Consider the following 19,849-nt stretch of genomic DNA (forward strand, 5'->3'; position numbering starts at 1 on the left):
TTATTTATTATTTCTCCGTGCATAAACCTGCTGCAGAGAGCCCGAGGGCCGGGCGGTATAAGCCAGATTCGTGCCACGCCGCGAGGCAAAGGGCCAAACCAGGCTCCGACCGTGTACACACCACTCCATTCATTTGCTTCACTCCGGGGAAGCCGGCGCTGATACCCTCTTAATGTGCGCTAAGCCGGGCCCCGCTGAAATGTTGCAACAAAGAGCGGACCGTGGTGACCGTGTACTGGCCTCCGCGGGTATTTAGTCCGACGACCTCTATGTCGACGAGCGTGCTCCTTCACCTGGTGATTACCTCCCGCTACAGAGTCAGGCAGTTGGATGGAGGGACCAACCGGGGAGCTGGATTACAGTCCCAGCGGTCCGTTGAACACACAGCACTCATCCCGACCATATTGTGCATGTTTGTTTTTATTCTATGGCCGATTGGTAGAATCTAGCAGAGACGTTGACGTCCACAGTACTTACCCGAGCACTCTGTCCTGCGATAAGCTGATCGTCTTCAGTCTGAACACTGGTCCGACTGCGCGTGTCGTAGTCCTCCTGTTCAAAGTCGGAGTCGTCTTCGAGCTCCTCCGGCGTCTGGGACAAAGACGTGCAGATTGTCAAACAATGTACGTCAACACCACAACGACATGGACAGTGGAACCTCCATTTATGAACCCTGAAGTGGATCAACTTTTTCATTTTTGAAGTGAAGTGAGTTATATTCAGAGGTGGGTAGAGTAGCCAGAAATTGTACTCAAGTAAGAGTACTGTTACTTTAGAGATTTATTACTCAAGTAAAAGTAAGGAGTAGTCACCCAAATATTTACTTGAGTAAAAGTAAAAAGTATGTTGTAAAAAAACTACTCAAGTACTGAGTAACTGATGAGTAACATACACACACATATCATATATATATATATATATATATATATATATATATATATATACACACACACACATATATATATATATATGTATATATACAGCAAAAACGTCTCAACGAACATTGGACATAAATTCCTCAATCTGATTGACAAACACTTTCCCAAAGACAACAACCTAAGAAAAGTATTCAACAAGAACAACATTAAATTGAGCTACAGCTGCATGAACAATATACGACAAATCATCTCAAACCACAACAAAACAATTGCAAATGAGCCGTCGACCCCCAGTCAGAGCGACTCCAAAACCAACAAAGCATGCAACTGTCGAAAGAAACCTGATTGCCCCCTCAACGGGGGGTGCTTACAAACATCAGTTGTCTACCAATCTAAGGTAATACGCAAGGACATTAACACATCCGACACATATGTAGGATTAACCGAGGGAGAATTCAAAACCAGATGGAACAATCACAAGGCTTCTTTCAGGAACAAAAACCTGCGGAATACCACAGAACTCAGCAAACACATTTGGGACCTCAAAGACAATAATGTTGAATATTCAATAACATGGCAAATTCTTGCATCCAGCACACCATACAATAGTGGTAATAAAAGATGCAACCTATGCTTGAAAGAGAAACTGTTTATTATTTACCGTCCAGACCTGTCATCCCTCAACAAGCGCAGCGAAATTGTAACAACATGCCGCCATAGACGGAAACACCTCCTAGGTAACACATGAGCCAATCACCACGCCCCTAGGCCAGCCTGTACCCACCCACTCTGTGCCCTATATAAACCATGGTATGCGAATGCTCCCATTAAAATCTCCTGACGATTGAGGGTACCCCCCCTCATGAAACAGGCCTGTAGAGATGAAATAGTCTTGTGATTTTTTTTTTTTTTTTTTCTTTTTTTTTCCCCACACATCCATATATATGTATATGTATATATATATATATATATATATATATATATATATATATATATATATATATATATATATATATATGTGCATAGATATATACAGTATATAATTTTTTTTTTTTTTTTTTGCCGTTTTTGTTTACATGTTAATAGTGTTTTAATGAATATACATGCATGTTTAACACATATAGATTCCTTTCTTTCATGAAGACAAGAATATAAGTTGGTGTATTACCTGATTCTGATGACTTGCATTGATTGTAATCAGACAGTAGTGATGACAAACGTCCACGTTTTCAAATGGAGGAGAAAAAAAGTTCCTCCTTTCTGTCTAATACCACATGAAAGTGGTTGGTTTTTGGCATCTTATATGTCCAGCTTCCATATTCGTTTTTATACACTTTACAAGAAATACATTGGCGGCAAACTCCGTAGCTTGCTAGCTTGTTAGCGCAGGGTTTCGGAGACTCTTATTTTGAAAGCGCAGGCGCGATGGAGCGGCACTTTTATTGTGAAGACAGGAACTGTGCAGTCAGTCTTTAGGCTTTTGACGGGATGTACGGTTGAAATAAAAAATGGTCTTTTTTCCTTCACACTTTTGATTGATTGATTGGAACTTTTATTAGTAGATTGCACAGTACAGTACACATTCCGTACAATTGACCACTAAATGGTAACACCCCAATAAGTTTTTCAACTTGTTTAAGTCAGGTCATGTGACCGCCTGGCTCTGTTTGATTGGTCCAACGTCACCAGTGACTGCATCTGATTGGTGGAACGGAGTGAACGTCACCAGTGACTGTATTTGTTGAAACGCAGGCACTATGAAGGTCTGTTTGACAGACCAAAACAAACAAAGCGTGCATTAACAGATCGATAAATATTAGTAGCGAGTAGCGAGCTGAATGTAGATAAAAGTAGCGGAGTAAAAGTAGCGTTTCTTCTCTATAAATATACTCAAGTAAAAGTAAAAGTATGTTGCATTAAAACTACTCTTAGAAGTACAATTTATCCCAAAAGTTACTCAAGTAGATGTAACGGAGTAAATGTAGCGCGTTACTACCCACCTCTGGTTATATTTTATATAGCGCTTTTCTCTAGTGACTCAAAGCGCTTTTACATCGTGAAACTGTCTGGTTCTAACACTGATGACATCTATTAAACAGGACAAGAAGCAAAGAATCAAACAGAGACAGAATTAAATTTGGCTCAATTTGAGGAGAAACATCTGGGTTGTACTCGAAAGATTGTACACCTCCTCTTATATTTGGACTTTCCCTGACCACATGGCAACAGCTGCTTCCAAAGGGACGTGGGTCGTAAACAGCGTTGCCTTTGGTTACAGAACAGTTCAAAAGAAAAGGTCGTAAACAGTTCACAGAAAAGGTCGTAGAACAGTTCAAAGAAGCGGTGCCTGGAGGGGAGTCCGGTCCTGCTTCCTCTTCGCTTTTGTAGTTCTTGGGTCAGACAATATCTTTCTGTTGATTACAATACATGAAAGAAACAGAAACACCTTCATGTTGCTCCTCTTCACAGTGGAGTTTTACAAGCCTTCTTCTTGGTCGGTTTCTAAGACGGCTTTGGCACAAAGTTTTTGTGATAACTTAGAAACAATTATTCTAACAGAAACCCAATATCGAAGTTACATTTAAACCAGTGTGGGTGGCACTGGGAGCAGTTGGGTAAAGCGTCTTGCCCAAGGACACAGCGGCAGTGACTAGGATGGCGGACGCAGGGATCGAACCTGGAACACTCAAGTTGCTAGCACGGCCACTCTACCAACCGAGCTATACCGCCCAAAGCATAGAGTTAGCAAAAATATAACATTTCATCCACCCATTTCATCTCCGGTGCCCAATTAAGTCAGCACAGCAGTGCGGTCGTTAGCTACTGTGCATTTTAAGTGTTTTTTTTGTGCCATTTTTGCAGATTTGCTGGGTTCCGACAAAAGCAACGGAAAAGCGACGTGTGGTTTGAAACATTCACACTGGTCAAGTAAATTGGATTTTTTTTTTCCCTTTCATTTCTGATCATTGTAGCAACCTGAGTGTTGAAGTTAAAGAGTTCAAACTGTGAGTGCGCCACAGGACTAGTGACAGTGTGTGCGTGTCGGCAGGGTGGCTGAAAAATGCGGAGCGATCGTGTCCTTGTTGTTTTGGCTTTATTAATGAAATAAAAAAAAGTTTATCAATCACTTCTTTGTTATGTGTGTAGGACATGCGCTTTATGTTGTGTTTAAAGTGTACAAACTTTGACTAAAATATGGACTTTTGTCCAGACTGGAACCCATTATTCATATTTGCATTGTTTCTAACCAGAGGTGGGTAGTAACGCGCTACATTTACTCCGTTACATCTACTTGAGTAACTTTTGGGATAAATTGTACTTCTAAGAGTAGTTTTAATGCAACGTACTTTTACTTTTACTTGAGTATATTTATAGAGAAGAAACGCTACTTTTACTCCGCTACTTTTATCTACATTCAGCTCGCTACTCGCTACTAATTTTAATCGATCTGTTAATGCACGCTTTGTTTGTTTTGGTCTGTCAGACAGACCTTCATAGTGCCTGCGTTTCAACAAATACAGTCACTGGTGACGTTCACTCCGTTCCACCAATCAGATGCAGTCACTGGTGACGTTGGACCAATCAAACAGAGCCAGGCGGTCACATGACCTGACTTAAACAAGTTGAAAAACTTATTGGGGTGTTACCATTTAGTGGTCAATCGTACGAAATATGTACTGTACTGTGCAATCTACTAATAAAAGTTCCAATCAATCAATCAAAAGTGTGAAGGAAAAAAGACCTTTTTATTTCAACCGTTCATCCCGTCAAAAGCCTAAAGACTGACTGCACAGTTCCTGTCTTCACAATAAAAGTGCCGCTCCATCGCGCCTGCGCTTTCAAAATAAGAGTCTCCGAAAGCCAGCGCAAACAAGCTAGCAAGCGACGGAGTTTGCCGCCAATGTATTTCTTGTAAAGTGTATAAAAACGAATATGGAAGCTGGACAAATAAGAAGCCAAAAACCAACCACTTTCATGTGGTATTAGACAGAAAGGAGGAACTTTTTTTCTCCTCCATTTGAAAACGTGGACGATCATTATCATCACTACTGTCTGATTACAATCAATGCAAGTCATCAGATACAGGTAATACACCAATTTATATTCTTGTTTTCATGAAAGAAAGGAATCTATATGTGTTAAACATGCATGTATATTCATTAAAACACCTTTTATACACCTTTGTGTGTATATATATATATATATATATATATATATATATATATATATATATATATATATATATATATATATATATATGTGTGTGTGTATATGCTACTCATCAGTTACTCAGTACTTGAGTAGCTTTTTCACAACATACTTTTTACTTTTACTCAAGTAAATATTTGGGTGACTACTCGTTACTTTTACTTGAGTAATAAATCTCTAAACAGTAACAGTACTCTTACTTGAGTACAATTTCTGGCTACTCTACCCACCTCTGTTTCTAACTGAGGTGTTTATATGTTTCTATTAATGAACCCTGTTCAACAATTATTTGTTATATTATGGTGTTTTTCGACATTAAAACTAGAGATGTCCGATAATATCGGACTGCCGATATTATCGGCCGATAAATGCTGTAAAATGTGATATCGGAAATTATCGGTATCGGTTTCAAAAAGTAAAATGTATGACTTTTTAAAATGCCGCCGTGTACACGGACGTAGAGCGCCAATAAACCTTAAAGGCACTGCCTTTGCGTGCCGGCCCAATCACATAATTGCTAGAATAATTGTTTCTAAATTATCACAAAAACTTTGTATTACATTGAGTTCCTGACAAGAAGACAAAAGCTGTGTTTGAAACCTACCAAGAGTAAGACTCGTAAAACTCCACTGTGTGTGTGTGTGTGTGTGTGTGTGGGGGGGGGGGGGGGGTGAAGATGTTCCTGTGCTCTTTCATGTATGGTAATCAACAGAAGGATGTTGTTCTGGCCCAAGGACTTCAGAGCGGAGAGATGACAGGATCTGCCCAATTTCCAGACGACCTCTTTTTTTTAACTATTTTACGAACTCTTTTTGAACTGACCTTTCCTGTGAATTGTTTACGACCTTTTCTGTGAACTTTTTGCGACCTTTGTCCTTTAGAAACAAAGGTGGCCATGTGGTCGGGGAGGGTCCAAAATAAAAGAAGGAGGCATGCAATCTTTTGGCAGGGCAGCCTGGAAACTGTACAAGAGTACGGTGTGTCCAAATTGATTTCTGTCTCTATTGAATTATTTGGCTCTTGTCTTGTTTAATAGATGTCATCAGTGTTTGAACCTGGCAATAATATCTACGGCTTTTCACACGCACAAGTGAATGCAAAGCATGCTTGGTCAACAGCCATACAGGTCACACTGAGGGTGGCCGTATAAACAACTTTAACACTGTTACAAATATGCGCCACACTGTGAACCCACACCAAACAAGAATGACCAACACATTTCGGGAGAACATCCGCACCGTAACACAACAGAACAAATACCCAGAACCCCTTGCAGCACTAACTCTTCCGGGACACTACAATATACACCCCCATAACTTGAGTTGATTTATTTTGGAAAACCTTGTTACATTGTTTAATGCATCCAGGGGGGCATCACAACAAAATTAGGCATAATAATGTGTTAATTCCACGACTGTATATATCGGTATCGGTTGATATCGGAATCGGTAATTAAGAGTTGGACAATATCGGAATATCGGATATCGGCAAAAAAGGCATTATCGGACATCTCTAATTAAAACACTTCCCTGTGGTCTACATCAGTGGTCCCCGCGGACAGATTTGGACCTGGGCCGCACAAGAAATAAAAAATAAATAAATAAATAAATAAAAATAAAAAATAAAAAAAAAATATATATATATATAATTTTTTTTTAATTATTATTATTTTTTTAAAAATTAAATTAACATAAAAAACACAATATATACATTATATATAAATACAGATCAATACAGTCTGCAGGGATACAGTCCGTAAGCACACATGATTGTATTTCTTTATGACAAAAAAATAAACAAAAAAATACAATAACCCCCCCCCCAGTCCGTGGGACAAATTTTCAAGCGTTGACCGGTCCGCAGCTACAAAAAAGTTGGGGACCACTGGTCTACATAACATGTCACGGTGGTTCTTTGGTCAACATTTAGCATGAATGATGTTTTACAGACTGTGTTCAAGCCTCTTTCTGACCGTCTCTTCAGGATGCGCCGTCTTGTTTACGTGCCTCCACTTGGACAGTGACCAGACTGTTTTTAGCGCTTCCAAATTGAGTCCACTGACATAAGTCCGAACTATGCGTTATTTTATTTTGAAAATGGCAACAGCGGAAGGCGCATGTGCATGTACGAGCCAGTCTGCCCCACAACGAGAGGATAGTGAAAAAGAAGGAGCTCATTGACTACAATGGCAGACTTGCCCAAAGTACTTGGGGTATGTTTTTTTTTACCATATATGGAGTTAGCACATTCCAAACAGCTGGTTTGAAGTAAGTATGAAGGAAGACAATATTGTTTTGTAAATATATGCACTATCCACGCTTTGATTTCACATTTTCGGGACTTATGCAGATCCCAAATACTCGAAAACAAGTTGGTTTTGCATAACAGGTCCCCTTTAATTGGAAGTTCCACTCTACAGATAATAAAAGGGTTTAGGAATTTGATCCTAAACGATCCTAAAAGACACAATATGGAGGAGGATAAGACATATATAAGTCTACTGTACACAATTATTGAACACAAGTCTCAAAAAAATCAAAGGATTCCAATACCGAAGACAAAGCTCGGTTTTTTGTACGTCCTACTTTGCGTACAAAATGGTTTTCTCCGACAATGTTTGCTTTGGTGTTTGTATCCCGTTTGTCTGCGTACCAAAATGTCCAAACAAAGAATCCCAGTCTCTATGTTCTTTCATGTATTGAGTACGCCTGCAAAAGACGACACCGTGGGGCCATAGAAAGTTGCGAGTACCAGCACCATGTAAAGGAAAAGGTAAAAAAGTAATGTTAAATGTTCATAAATAAATGCACTACATCATTACTAGTCATGTAGCATCCTTGTTTGCATGTGATAACTGTAATTGTCTACAAAAGCCAAAAGCAGTGAAGTTGTCACGTTGTGTAAATGGTAAATAAAAAGAGAATACAACAAATCATTTTCAACTTATATTCAATTGAATAGACTGCAAAGACAAGATATTTCATGTTCACACTGAGAAACTTGCTTTTTTTTTTTGCAAATAATCATGAACGTAGAATTTAATGGCAGCAACACATTGCAAAAAAGTTGTCACAGGGGCATTTTTACCAGTGTTACATGGCCTTGCCTTTTAACAACACTCAGTAAAGGTTTGAGAACTGAGGAGACACATTTTTGAAGTGGAATTATTTCCCATTCTTGCTTGATGTACAGCTTAAGTTGTTCAACAGTCTCCCTTCTCATATTTTAGGCTTCACATGTTCATGTATTGAGTACGCCTGCAAAAGAAGACACCGTGGGGCCATAGAAAGTTGCGAGTACCAGCACCATGTAAAGGTAAAGGTAAAAAAGTAATGTTAAATGTTCATAAATAAATGTACTACATCATTACTAGTCATGTAGCATTTTTGTTTGCATGTGAAACTGTAATTGTCTACAAAAGCCAAAAGCAGTGAAGTTGTCACGTTGTGTAAATGGTAAATAAAAAGAGAATACAACAAATCATTTTCAACTTATATTCAATTGAATAGACTGCAAAGACAAGATATTTCATGTTCACACTGAGAAACTTGCTTTTTTTTTTTTTTGTGCAAATAATCATGAACTTAGAATTTAATGGCAGCAACACATTGCAAAAAAGTTGTCACAGGGGCATTTTTACCACTGTGTTACATGGCCTTTCCTTTTAACAACACTCAGTAAAGGTTTGGGAACTGAGGAGACACATTTTTGAAGTGGAAATCTTTCCCATTCTTGCTTGATGTACAGTTTAAGTTGTTCAACAGTCTCCTTTCTCATATTTTAGGCTTCACATGTTCATGTATTGAGTACGCCTGCAAAAGAAGACACCGTGGGGCCATAGAAAGTTGCGATTACCAGCACCATGTAAAGGTAAAGGTAAAAAAGTAATGTTAAATGTTCATAAATAAATGTACTACATCATTACTAGTCATGTAGCATCCTTGTTTGCATGTGAAACTGTAATTAACTACACAAGCCAAAATCAGTTGTGTAAATGGTAAATAAAAAAAGAATGCAATTATTTGCAAATCCTTTTCAACTTATATTTAATTGAATAGACTGCAAAGACAAGATATTTCATGTTCACACTGAGAAACTTGCTTTTTTTTTTTTTTGCAAATAATCATGAACTTAGAATTTAATGGCAGCAACACATTGCAAAAAAGTTGTCACAGGGGCATTTTTACCACTGTGTTACATGACCTTGCCTTTTAACAACACTCAGTAAAGGTTTGGGAACTGAGGAGACACATTTTTGAAGTGGAATTATTTCCCATTCATGCTTGATGTACAGTTTAAGTTGTTCAACAGTCTCCCTTCTCATATTTTAGGCTTCACATGTTCAATGGGAGACAGGTGTGGACTACAGGCAGGCCAGTCTAGTACCCGCACTCTTTTACTATGAAGCCACGCTGTTGTATCACGTGGCTTGGCATTGTCTTGCTGAAATAAGCAGGGGCGTCCATGATAACGTTGCTTGAATGGCAACATATGTTGCTCCAAAAGCTGTATGTACAAACCCCGTTTCCATATGAGTTGGGAAATTGTGCTAGATGTAAATATAAATAGAATGCAATGATTTCCAAATCCTTTTCAACCCATATTCAATTGAATGCACTACAAAAACAACATATTTGATGTTCAAACTCAAACTTTTTTTTTTTTTTTTTTCAAATAATAATTAATTTAGAATTTCATGGCTGCAACGCGTGACAAAGTAGTTGGGAAAGGGCATGTTCACCACTGTGTTACATCACCTTTTCTTTTAACAACACTCAATAAACGATTGGGAACTGAGGAAACTAATTGTTGAAGCTTTGAAAGTGGAATTCTTTCCCATTCTTGTTTTATGTAGAGCTTCAGTCGTTCAACAGTCCGGGGTCTCCGCTGTCGTATTTTACGCTTCATAATGCGCCACACATTTTCAATGGGAGACAGGTCTGGACTGCAGGCGGGCCAGGAAAATACCCGCATTCTTTTTTTACGAAGCCACGCTGTTGTAACACGTGCTGAATGTGGCTTGGCATTGTCTTGCTGAAATAAGCAGGGGCGTCCATGAAGAAGACGGCGCTTAGATGGCAGCATATGTTGTTCCAAAACCTGTATGTACCTTTCAGCATTAATGGAGCCTTCACAGATGTGTAAGTTACCCATGTCTTGGGCACTAATACACCCCCATACCATCACACATGCTGGCTTTTCAACTTTGCGTCGATAACAGTCTGGATGGTTCGCTTCCCCTTTGGTCCGGATGACAAGATGTCGAATATTTCCAAAAACAATTTGAAATGTGGACTCGTCAGACCACAGAACACTTTTCCACTTTGTATCAGTCCATCTTAGATGAGCTCAGGCCCAGCGAAGCCGGCGGCATTTCTGGGTGTTGTTGATAAATGGCTTTGGCTTTGCATAATAGAGTTCTAACTTGTACTTATAGATGTAGCGACGAACTGTAGTTACTGACAGTGGTTTTCTGAAGTGTTCCTGAGCCCATGTGGTGATATCCTTTACACACTGATGTCGCTTGTTGACGCAGTACCGCCTGAGGGATCCAAGGTGCGTAATATCATGGCTTACGTGCAGTGATTTCTCCAGATTCTCTGAACCTTTTGATGATATTACGGAGCGTAGATGGTGAAATCCCTAAATTCCTTGCAATAGCTGCTTGAGAAATGTTGTTCTTATACAATTTGCTCAGGCATTTGTTCACAAAGTGGTGACCCTCGCCTCGTCCTTGTTTGTGATTGACTGAGCATTTCATGGAAGCTGCTTTCATACCCAATCATGGCACCCACCTGCTCCCAATTAGAAGAATCAGAATCAGAATCAGCTTTATTGTCATTACGCAAGGTAACGAGATTGAGGCCATTCCATACAGTGCGATGTGTGCATGCTAGAAAAACAATGTGCAAATATATAAAAATATAAAAAATGTAGAAGTGCAATGAATATGGTGTGAAATGAATATATACATGAAAAAAACAAAAACAAAAACAGGGTGGTTGGTGGAATGGGTTATTGCACCGAAGAGAAGGCAGTTATGAGGGACAATGGGGCAGTCCGTTCAGGATGGTTATGGCCCTGGGGAAGAAGCTGTTCTTTAGCCTGTTTGTTTTGGTTTTAATGCGCCTGTAGCGCTTCCCAGAGGGCAGCAGGTGGAACAGGTCAGAGCCAGGGTGGGTGCTGTCCTTGATGATGGCACTGGCTCTGTTGAGGCAGCGGGAGGTGTAGATGTCCGTCAGAGAGGGGAGAGGGCGGCCGATGATCTTCTGAGCCGTCTTGACCACTCTTTGCAGCCTCTCCCTGTCTGCTGCAGTGCAGCTGCCGTACCATACCGTAATACAGTAGGTCAGCAGGCTCTCGATGGACGAGCGGTAGAAGGTCAGCAGCAGGTCAGGCTTCAGGTTGTACTTCCCGAGGACTCTAAGGAAGTGTAGCCGCTGCTGAGCCTTCTTGATGATTGATGTGGTGTTGACTGTCCAGGAGAAGTCATTAGAGATGTGGACTCCAAGGTACCTGAAGGTGTGGACCCTCTCTACACGCTCGCCGTTGATGTAGAGGGGGGCAGGGTCGGTGCTGCTCCTCCTGAAGTCGACGATGATCTCTCTGGTCTTGCTGGTGTTGAGAGCGAGGTTGTTCTCCGAAGACCAGGCCGTCAGCTTCAGGACCTCCTCTCTGTAGGCAGCCTCGTCACCCCTGGAGATGAGCCCGACCACTGTGGTATCGTCGGCGAACTTGACGGTAAGGTTGTCACTGTGGGCCGGACTGCAGTCATGGGTGTAAAGGCAGTAGAGGAGGGGGCTCAGCACACAGCCCTGTGGGGAGCCGATGCTCAGCGTGCGGGAGGATGAGAGGTGCGGGCCAAGTCTCACATTCTGGGGTCGGTCCGTTAGGAAGTCCCTTATCCAGGCGTTTGTGAGAGGGGGGAGGCCAAGAGTGTCCAGTTTATTGCAGAGTCTGTCCGGGATTATTGTATTGAAGGCAGAGCTATAGTCCACAGAGAGCATCCGGACGTAGCTCTGCTGCTGCTCCAGGTGGTTCAGAGCAGAGTGGAGAGCAACAGCGATGGCGTCCTCTGTGGACCTGTTCGCCCGGTATGCGAACTGGTGGGGGTCGAAGTCTGGAGGGATATGGTCCTTGATGTGCTGGAGAACAAGTCGCTCGAAGCACTTCATGATTACCGGAGTGAGGGCCAGTGGTCGGTAATCATTCAGGCTGGTGATGGGAGACTTCTTCGGCACCGGGATTATTGTAGATGACTTCAGGCAGGATGGGATGACTGCCTGAGCCAGGGAGAGGTTGAAGATCCTGGTGAGGGGGGGAGCGAGCTGGTGGGCGCACGTCCTGAGCACCTTTCCAGGTACTCCGTCTGGTCCGGTAGCCTTCCTGGGGTTCACAGCCAGGAGCACTCGTCTGACACTGTGCTCCTGTACAGTGAGTGGAGTGGCGCCGGAGCCCGGTGTGGGCGGGGGCAGGGCTGGAGCAGATGAGTGTCGCTGGGGGGTTTCGAAACGGGCAAAGAAACAGTGAAGCTCCTCTGCCAGTGTCGCACTCTGATCCGCAGTTGTCATATTGCAGCCTCTGAAGTTCGTGATGTCATGAATGCCCCGCCACACCTCCCGTGAGTTTTTGCTGGACAGATGGGACTCTATGCACCTCCTGTGGCCCGTTCACCCACGGGAAGGTTTGAATAAGGTTTTGACGAGCATTCCTCAAATTGCTCAGTCTTTTTTGCCACTCGTGCCAGCTTTTTTGAAACATGTTGCAAGCATTTTTTCCAGTCCGAACATGAAATATCTTGTCTTTGCAGTATATTCAATTGAATATAAGTTGAAAAGGATTTGCAAATCATCGTATTCTCTTTTTATTTACCATTTACACAACGTGCTGGAACTGATTGATTGGGTTTTTATCACACGGAGATACCGTCACACAAGTCAATTGCTTTTAAACAAAACTCAAGAGTCCTCACTCGATGACTAATGTTATGTCTAGAAGGACATTAGAACTGCGTAAAAAAATAAATAAAAAATCATCACACCCCCCTCATTAATTTAAAATGGGCCACCATGTGTAATGTGATGTAACGTGACATGGCGCCGCGGCGCACAATCACACATCATCACCTCGCCGATCCCCTGCCGGCAGGTTATGTGGGGTAATTCCACCGCTCACTTTGGCACTCTGACATATTTATTGTGAATGATTTATAGATTTGCTGAAAAAAAAAAAAAAAAAAAAAAAAGTATCATAATGTAAGAAACCTGCACGGACGCTCTAAAGGTTTTGTCTCTGCATCCGGCCTTAATGCATATTTAATGGAGTGATTAATCCGAGCGGTTGAAGAGACAAATAGCGGACACTAAAGCAAAAGTAATGGCCGGGGATAATGGCGTACATATAGTTGCATTTCCCTGCTGCACAACTATTTTATTATCACGTGTGGCGGACATCACATTTCGGCAGTGTTGGGTTAGTTACTGAAAACCAGTAACTAGTTACAGTTACTAGTTACTTTATTTCAAAAGTAACTCAGTTACTAACTCAGTTACTTACACCAAAAAGTAATGCGTTACTGTGAAAAGTAACTATTTAGTTACTTCTTTTTTTCTCCTTTTTTTTAAGGCTCCCATTAATGCCCTTTTAGCCTTCGTTTCAGTACTGTTATTGCACTGGAGAATAATACAATGTGTTGATCAACTTGACATGCATTTGCATCACTCAACTCTGCTAAGCAATGTGCTCTACATACAACACACAAAGACAAAGATATGTTTCAAAGGGCCAATTTATTTCAGGCCACAACAAATTGACAAAACTATTTGAAATAGCTGCAACATAACATACATAAGTAACAAACCGCATACCGTATTTTCCGCACTATAAGGCGCACCGGATTATTAGCCGCACCTTCAATGAATTACATATTTCATAACTTTGTCCACCAATAAGCCGCCCCGGATTATAAGCCGCGCCTACGCTGCGCTAAAGGGAATGTCAAAAAAACAGTCAGATAGTTCAGTCAAACTTTAATAATATATTGAAAACCAGCGTTCTAACAACTCTGTCCCAAAATGTACGCAAATGTGCAATCACAAACATAGTAAAATTCAAAATGGTGTAGAGCAATAGCAACATAATGTTGCTCGAACGTTAATGTCACAACACACAAAATAAACATAGCGCTCACCTTCTGAAGTTATTCTTCATTCGTAAATCCTTCGAATTCTTCGTCTTCGGTGTCCGAATTGAAAAGTTGCGCAAGCGTGGGATCCAAAAATGGCCGGCTCCGTCTCGTCGAAGTCATCGGATTCAGTGTCGCTGTTGTTGTGCAGCAGTTCTGTGAATCCTGCCTTCCGGAAAGCTCGGACCACAGTTGTGACCGAAATATCTGCCCAGGCATTTACGATCCACTGGCAAATGTTGGCGTATGTCGTCCGGCGCTGTCTGCCCGTCTTAGTGAAGGTGTGTTCGCCTTCGGAGCTGTGTGAAAAAAGCCACCCGGCCTCTTCGCGTAAACTTCCCTTAACCACTCGCTCATCTTTTCTTCATCCATCCATCCCTTCGAGTTAGCTTTTATGATGACGCCGGCTGGAAAGGTCTCTTTTGGCAAGGTCTTCCTTTTGAATATCACCATGGGTGGAAGTTAGCATGGCAAGCTAGAACCACAGTGAAGGATGACTTCTCATTCCCTGTGGTGCGAATATTCACCGTACGTGCTCCCGTTCCACAGTGCGGTTCACAGGAATATCAGTTGCTGTGAAATACGGTAGTAATCCGTGTGCGGATGGAGAGATTGCGTCTTTTTATGAACCGGATCCTTGTCGCTTTGTAGGAGCCATTTTGTGGTCTTTACAGATGTAAACAGGAAATGAAACGTACGGTGATATCCGCGCGTTTTTTCTTCTTCTTCCGGGGGCGGGTGGTTGCTTACAGTAGAAGAAGAAGCGCTTCCTGTTCTATGGGGGCGGGTGCTTTCCTTGGCGGTTGCTTGCGTAGAAGAAGAAGCGCTTCCTGTTCTACCGGGAAAAAAGATGGCGGCTGTTTACCGAAGTTGCGAGATCGAAACTTTATGAAAATGAATCGTAATAAAGCGCACCGGGTTATAAGGCGCACTGTCAGCTTTTGAGAAAAATTGTGGTTTTTAGGTGCGCCTTATAGTGCGGAAAATACGGTAATAACAACATAGCTGTAAAGCTGGCTTCACCCAAGGAAGGCACACATGACATACACAAAGCTTAATCAGGCATTTTTTTCTCTCTCAAGGAATTGTGAAATAAAATCATGTCTTCAGGAGATCAACACTGTACTGAAGCCCAGAAGACTCTACACATTTCCCCAGTTTTAGTTTAGAGAAAATGAAAGATTGGCCTGGCCCACTAGCATCCCTCTTTATGTTTGTGAACTTTATAGTCTATACATTTAGAGTGATGTGATAATCAAACACTCTAGAAGTCTAGAATGAAAGAGTATATAAGAGAATTGACAGTGTGTACCTTCAATGATGAGCAGAGGCAGAGTTTGGAGTGTTTTCTTTAGCTCGCTTTCCATGTTTATGTACTCACTGTCCAGGTACTTGGAACATGTTTTCTGGGCCATTTGTTGTTTGATGCCGGTATCATGCTATTTAGCTGCCAGAAAATGGGTGACTCCACTGTAGAAATAGCCTGCATGTCTTCTAGCACATACGCTGCAATGGCTCTATCAATGTTGTCCTGGCTACCAGTCCCTCCGTTAAAATCCTTAGGTGGAGGTGAAGTGGCATCGGAGTCTGTGTCTCTCTTTACTAGCTTCGTCAAAGCATGTTGCTTATGTGGCGTGGCGAAGTTGGGAGAGTGGCCGTGCCAGCAATCTGAGGGTTACTGGTTCAATCCCCACCTTCTACCATCCTAGTCACGTCCGTTGTGTCCTTGAGCAAGACACTTCAACCTTGCTCCTGATGGGTCCTGGTTAGTGCCTTGCATGGCAGCTCCCGCCATCAGTGTGTGAATGTGTGTGTGAATGGGTGAATGTGGAAACAGTGTCAAAGCGCTTTGAGTTCCTGAAAAAGGTAGAAAAGCTATACAAGTATAACCCATTTACCATTTATGTAGCTGTTTCAGCAGATTTGAATTGCTGTTTTGGGCAGTATTCCCGGGTGCGGTCACTGTTGCTACTCACTGCTCTCCTCACCTCCCAGGGGGTGATCAAGGGTGATGGGTCAAATGCAGAGAATAATTTCACCACACCTAGTGTGTGTGTGACAATCATTGTCACTTTAACTTTAAGTAGATGGGATCTTTGATCCAAGACACAACTTACATTTAACTAATTTTCGGGTCTCCCTATGTCTAGCATTAAAAAATTACAGTTGGTACAAAATGCGGCTGCTAGACTTTTGACAAGAACAAGAAAGTTTGATCATATTACGCCTATACTGGCTCACCTGCACTGGCTTCCTGTGCACTTAAGAAGTGACTTTAAGGTTTTACTACTTACGTATAAAATACTACACGGTCTAGCTCCGTCCTATCTTGTCGATTGCATTGTACCATATGTCCCGGCAAGAAATCTGCGTTCAAAGAACTCCGGCTTATTAGTGATTCCCAGAGCCCAAAAAAAGTCTGCGGGCTATAGAGCGTTTTCTATTCGGGCTCCAGTACTATGGAATGCCCTCCCGGTAACAATTAGAGATGCTACCTCAGTAGAAGCATTTAAGTCCCATCTTAAAACTCATTTGTATACTCTAGCCTTTAAATAGCCCCCCTGTTAGACCAGTTGATCTGCCGTTTCTTTTCTTTTCTCCTCTGCTCCCCTTTTCCTTGAGGGGGGGGGCACAGGTCCGGTGGCCATGGATGAAGTGCTGGCTGTCCAGAGTCGGGACCCGGGGTGGACCGCTCGCCTGTGCATCGGCTGGGAACATCTCTGTGCTGCTGACCCGTCTCCGCTCGGGATGGTGTCCTGCTGGCCCCACTATGGACTGGACTCTTACTATTATGTTGGATCCACTATGGACTGGACTCTCACAATATTATGTCAGACCCACTCGACATCCATTGCTTTCGGTCTCCCCTAGAGGGGGGGGGGTTACCCACATATGCGGTCCTCTCCAAGGTTTCTCATAGTCATTCACATCGACGTCCCACTGGGGTGAGTTTTTCCTTGCCCGTATGTGGGCTTTGTACCGAGGATGTCGTTGTGGCTTGTGCAGCCCTTTGAGACACTTGTGATTTAGGGCTATATAAATAAAGATTGATTGATTGATTGATTGAAAATGTTATTTTCTTTGTGCTCGACAAAAGAAAAGTAGTGACAATGTATCCATGTTAAGAAACTCGACTTCTGGCTTCGCCATGATGTCTTTTTAGTTGTTATGAGAGTAGCGTGTGTGTGTGTGTGTGTGGCCCTTTAAGAAATGACAGCATGTGAGGTGAGTGACGTCAGTGAGTGAGTGGGCGAGAGAGGTGAGGGAGCGCAACAGTGGATGCGTGCAGGTGCTCTAGCTTGGTGGATGGCTGCGTGTAAGACACCAATAAAGTCACAAAATTGCAACAAACCGCCGGCCTCGTCATTCACCCTCGAGTCCGGAGCTGTAAAGACCCACTGCCGGGTAAAGTGAAGGGTGTTAGCCCCGAAGTACATATTGGCCCTGGAGGAACGTCTCCCCTGCGCTCCGCTCCTCGGTCGAGGAAAGCACGCCTTTTCTTTTCCTTGTGAGACAGAAGGACGACACTTCTTCTGTTTCTAGCCGATACTACATTAAAAAATAACGTAAAATAACGCAGTAACGCATCATGTAGTAACGGTAACTGAGTTACTGGATATAAAAAAATAACGCATTAGATTACTAGTTACCACCGAAACTAACGGCGTTACAGTAACGCGTTAGTCCCAACACTGCATTTAGGACATAGAGTTTCATCATCTTTTTTTTATTTTATTATACATCAACATTACAAGTACTGTGGCAAATAGGTTTCTGAATCAAAAAAAATAAAAAAAATAAGGAGCTTTTTCTGGGCTTAAAAGGGAGGACAATAACCAAAGCCTGTAAGGGTGCACAGGAACTATTACTGTTGCCATGAACATTCTGCACCTCCATGCTCCAGCCAGACGGCAAGGAAAGTTGCTTCCTTATAGGAGGGATTTTCAACATGGACGGGATTATGAATCCATCTGCTCCGCAGAAGTTCAAAGCTGCCTGTTTTACATTATTTACCAGCATCAAATTATTTTCCATAATTAGATTTTTCTTTTTTTCCTTTTTTTTTTTTTCATGAGCCGCACCGGGAAAGCTTCCAGCCTGCATAAAGTTGAATAAATGAATTACACGCTGACGAGAGAAGGGCCAGCTCGGCTGGGAGAATGCAGATAGTCTCATTTCAGAGTGTGTGCGCTATAATAGTCGGGCGGCTGCTGTCGTTTTGTTATTCAGCCTTCTTGTTGCGGCTAAAAGGACCTGCAAGGCACGAATAAAGCTGACATTCTCCAAAATAATGTCATATTTGTTCGGGGAATCAATTGTATTCATCGTGAGAGGCATGAGACAATAAATACCTTTAAATCAAATCAAATCAAATCAACTTTATTTATAAAGAGGCCTACTGAAACCCACTACTACCGACCAGGCCCAACCCTAACCAATCTGGCGCCCTAGGCAAAATTTTAGGTGGCGCCCCCCCACATCGGCAGTGAAGTGTACTGTATATACTCACAAGAACCCGAATAGCTTTGTCTTTGACCTTTTTTTTTTTTACTTACAACTATACCAGTGATGTGTAGTCACTGGTATAGTTGTAAGTAAAAAAAGTTTTTTCTTTCCATCATGGAAAGAAAAAAAATGCAAAAAGAAAAAATTTTTATTAAATTGTCATATGTATCCAGTGATTATACTATAAAGTTATTTTCCATTTAATTTCACCAGTTTTAGATTATTTTTATTCAAAATCGCTGAATTTTCACATTTGCCGTTCAAATACTGAGAAGAGACGGTGCGGTGAACAGCAGCCAGTTGAGGCACGTCACTCAGTGCCTCAACATGGATTCCGGACTCGGCTAACTGCTGGCCTGCTGTGCAGTGAGACCGTATTGCTATATGAATTATATTATACATTTCCATAGTTTAGTTAGCTGAGGTATATAATGTACAGTGTATTTTGTCAACAACTGTATGTGTGTAACGTATTTATTGTGCTGAGCGATCATAAAACGGCTGCAAAAGACGCACTGGCTGAGGCTCCAGTAGCCCCGCCTCCTGCACCCCCGCCGTAGAATTGTTATATCAACTAAAGCCCACACTTAAACGTTCCACGTGCAAGATTGAATCTATTTAAAAAAGTTATTTCATAAGAAGCCAAAAAGTGCAAAAACCGTAATGTTCGTGTTGGAGGAGTTGTGAATGACTGCAGGGCCACAACATTAGGTACACTTTCAGGGCGTAATATGTTGTAACAAATAATATTTCTATTAAATAGGCTTTACTTTGCATTTTAATTAACGTGGGATTCCATCCATCCATCCATTTTCTACCGCTTATTCCCTTTTGGGGTCGCGGGGGGCGCTGGAGCCTATCTCAGCTACAATCGGGCGGAAGGCGGGGTACACCCTGGACAAGTCGCCACCTCATCGCAGGGCCAACACAGATAGACAGACAACATTCACACTCACATTCACACACTAGGGCCAATTTAGTGTTGCCAATCAACCTATCCCCGTGGGATTATTTTTTGTATTTAGAGATCATAGTACCAACTTTTTTTTTTTTTTTCCCCAACATTTGTGGC

At 42.0% G+C, this 19,849-nt stretch overlaps 1 protein-coding gene across 3 annotated transcripts in view; it reads right to left on the reverse strand.

Annotated features, from left to right (window-relative positions):
• ctnna2 (catenin (cadherin-associated protein), alpha 2) overlaps positions 1–19,849 on the reverse strand; it is a 974,853-nt gene that overhangs the window by 97,866 nt on the left and 857,138 nt on the right. For all 3 annotated transcript variants that reach the window (XM_061988021.2, XM_061988022.2, XM_061988024.2), the window contains one exon: positions 478–591. In XM_061988021.2, coding sequence (XP_061844005.1) covers positions 478–591 — 114 coding nt within the window. The remainder of the gene's footprint in view (positions 1–477; positions 592–19,849) is intronic.

This window comes from Nerophis lumbriciformis, linkage group LG27 (assembly GCF_033978685.3).
Source record: "Nerophis lumbriciformis linkage group LG27, RoL_Nlum_v2.1, whole genome shotgun sequence".
NCBI classification, from domain to species: domain Eukaryota; kingdom Metazoa; phylum Chordata; class Actinopteri; order Syngnathiformes; family Syngnathidae; genus Nerophis; species Nerophis lumbriciformis.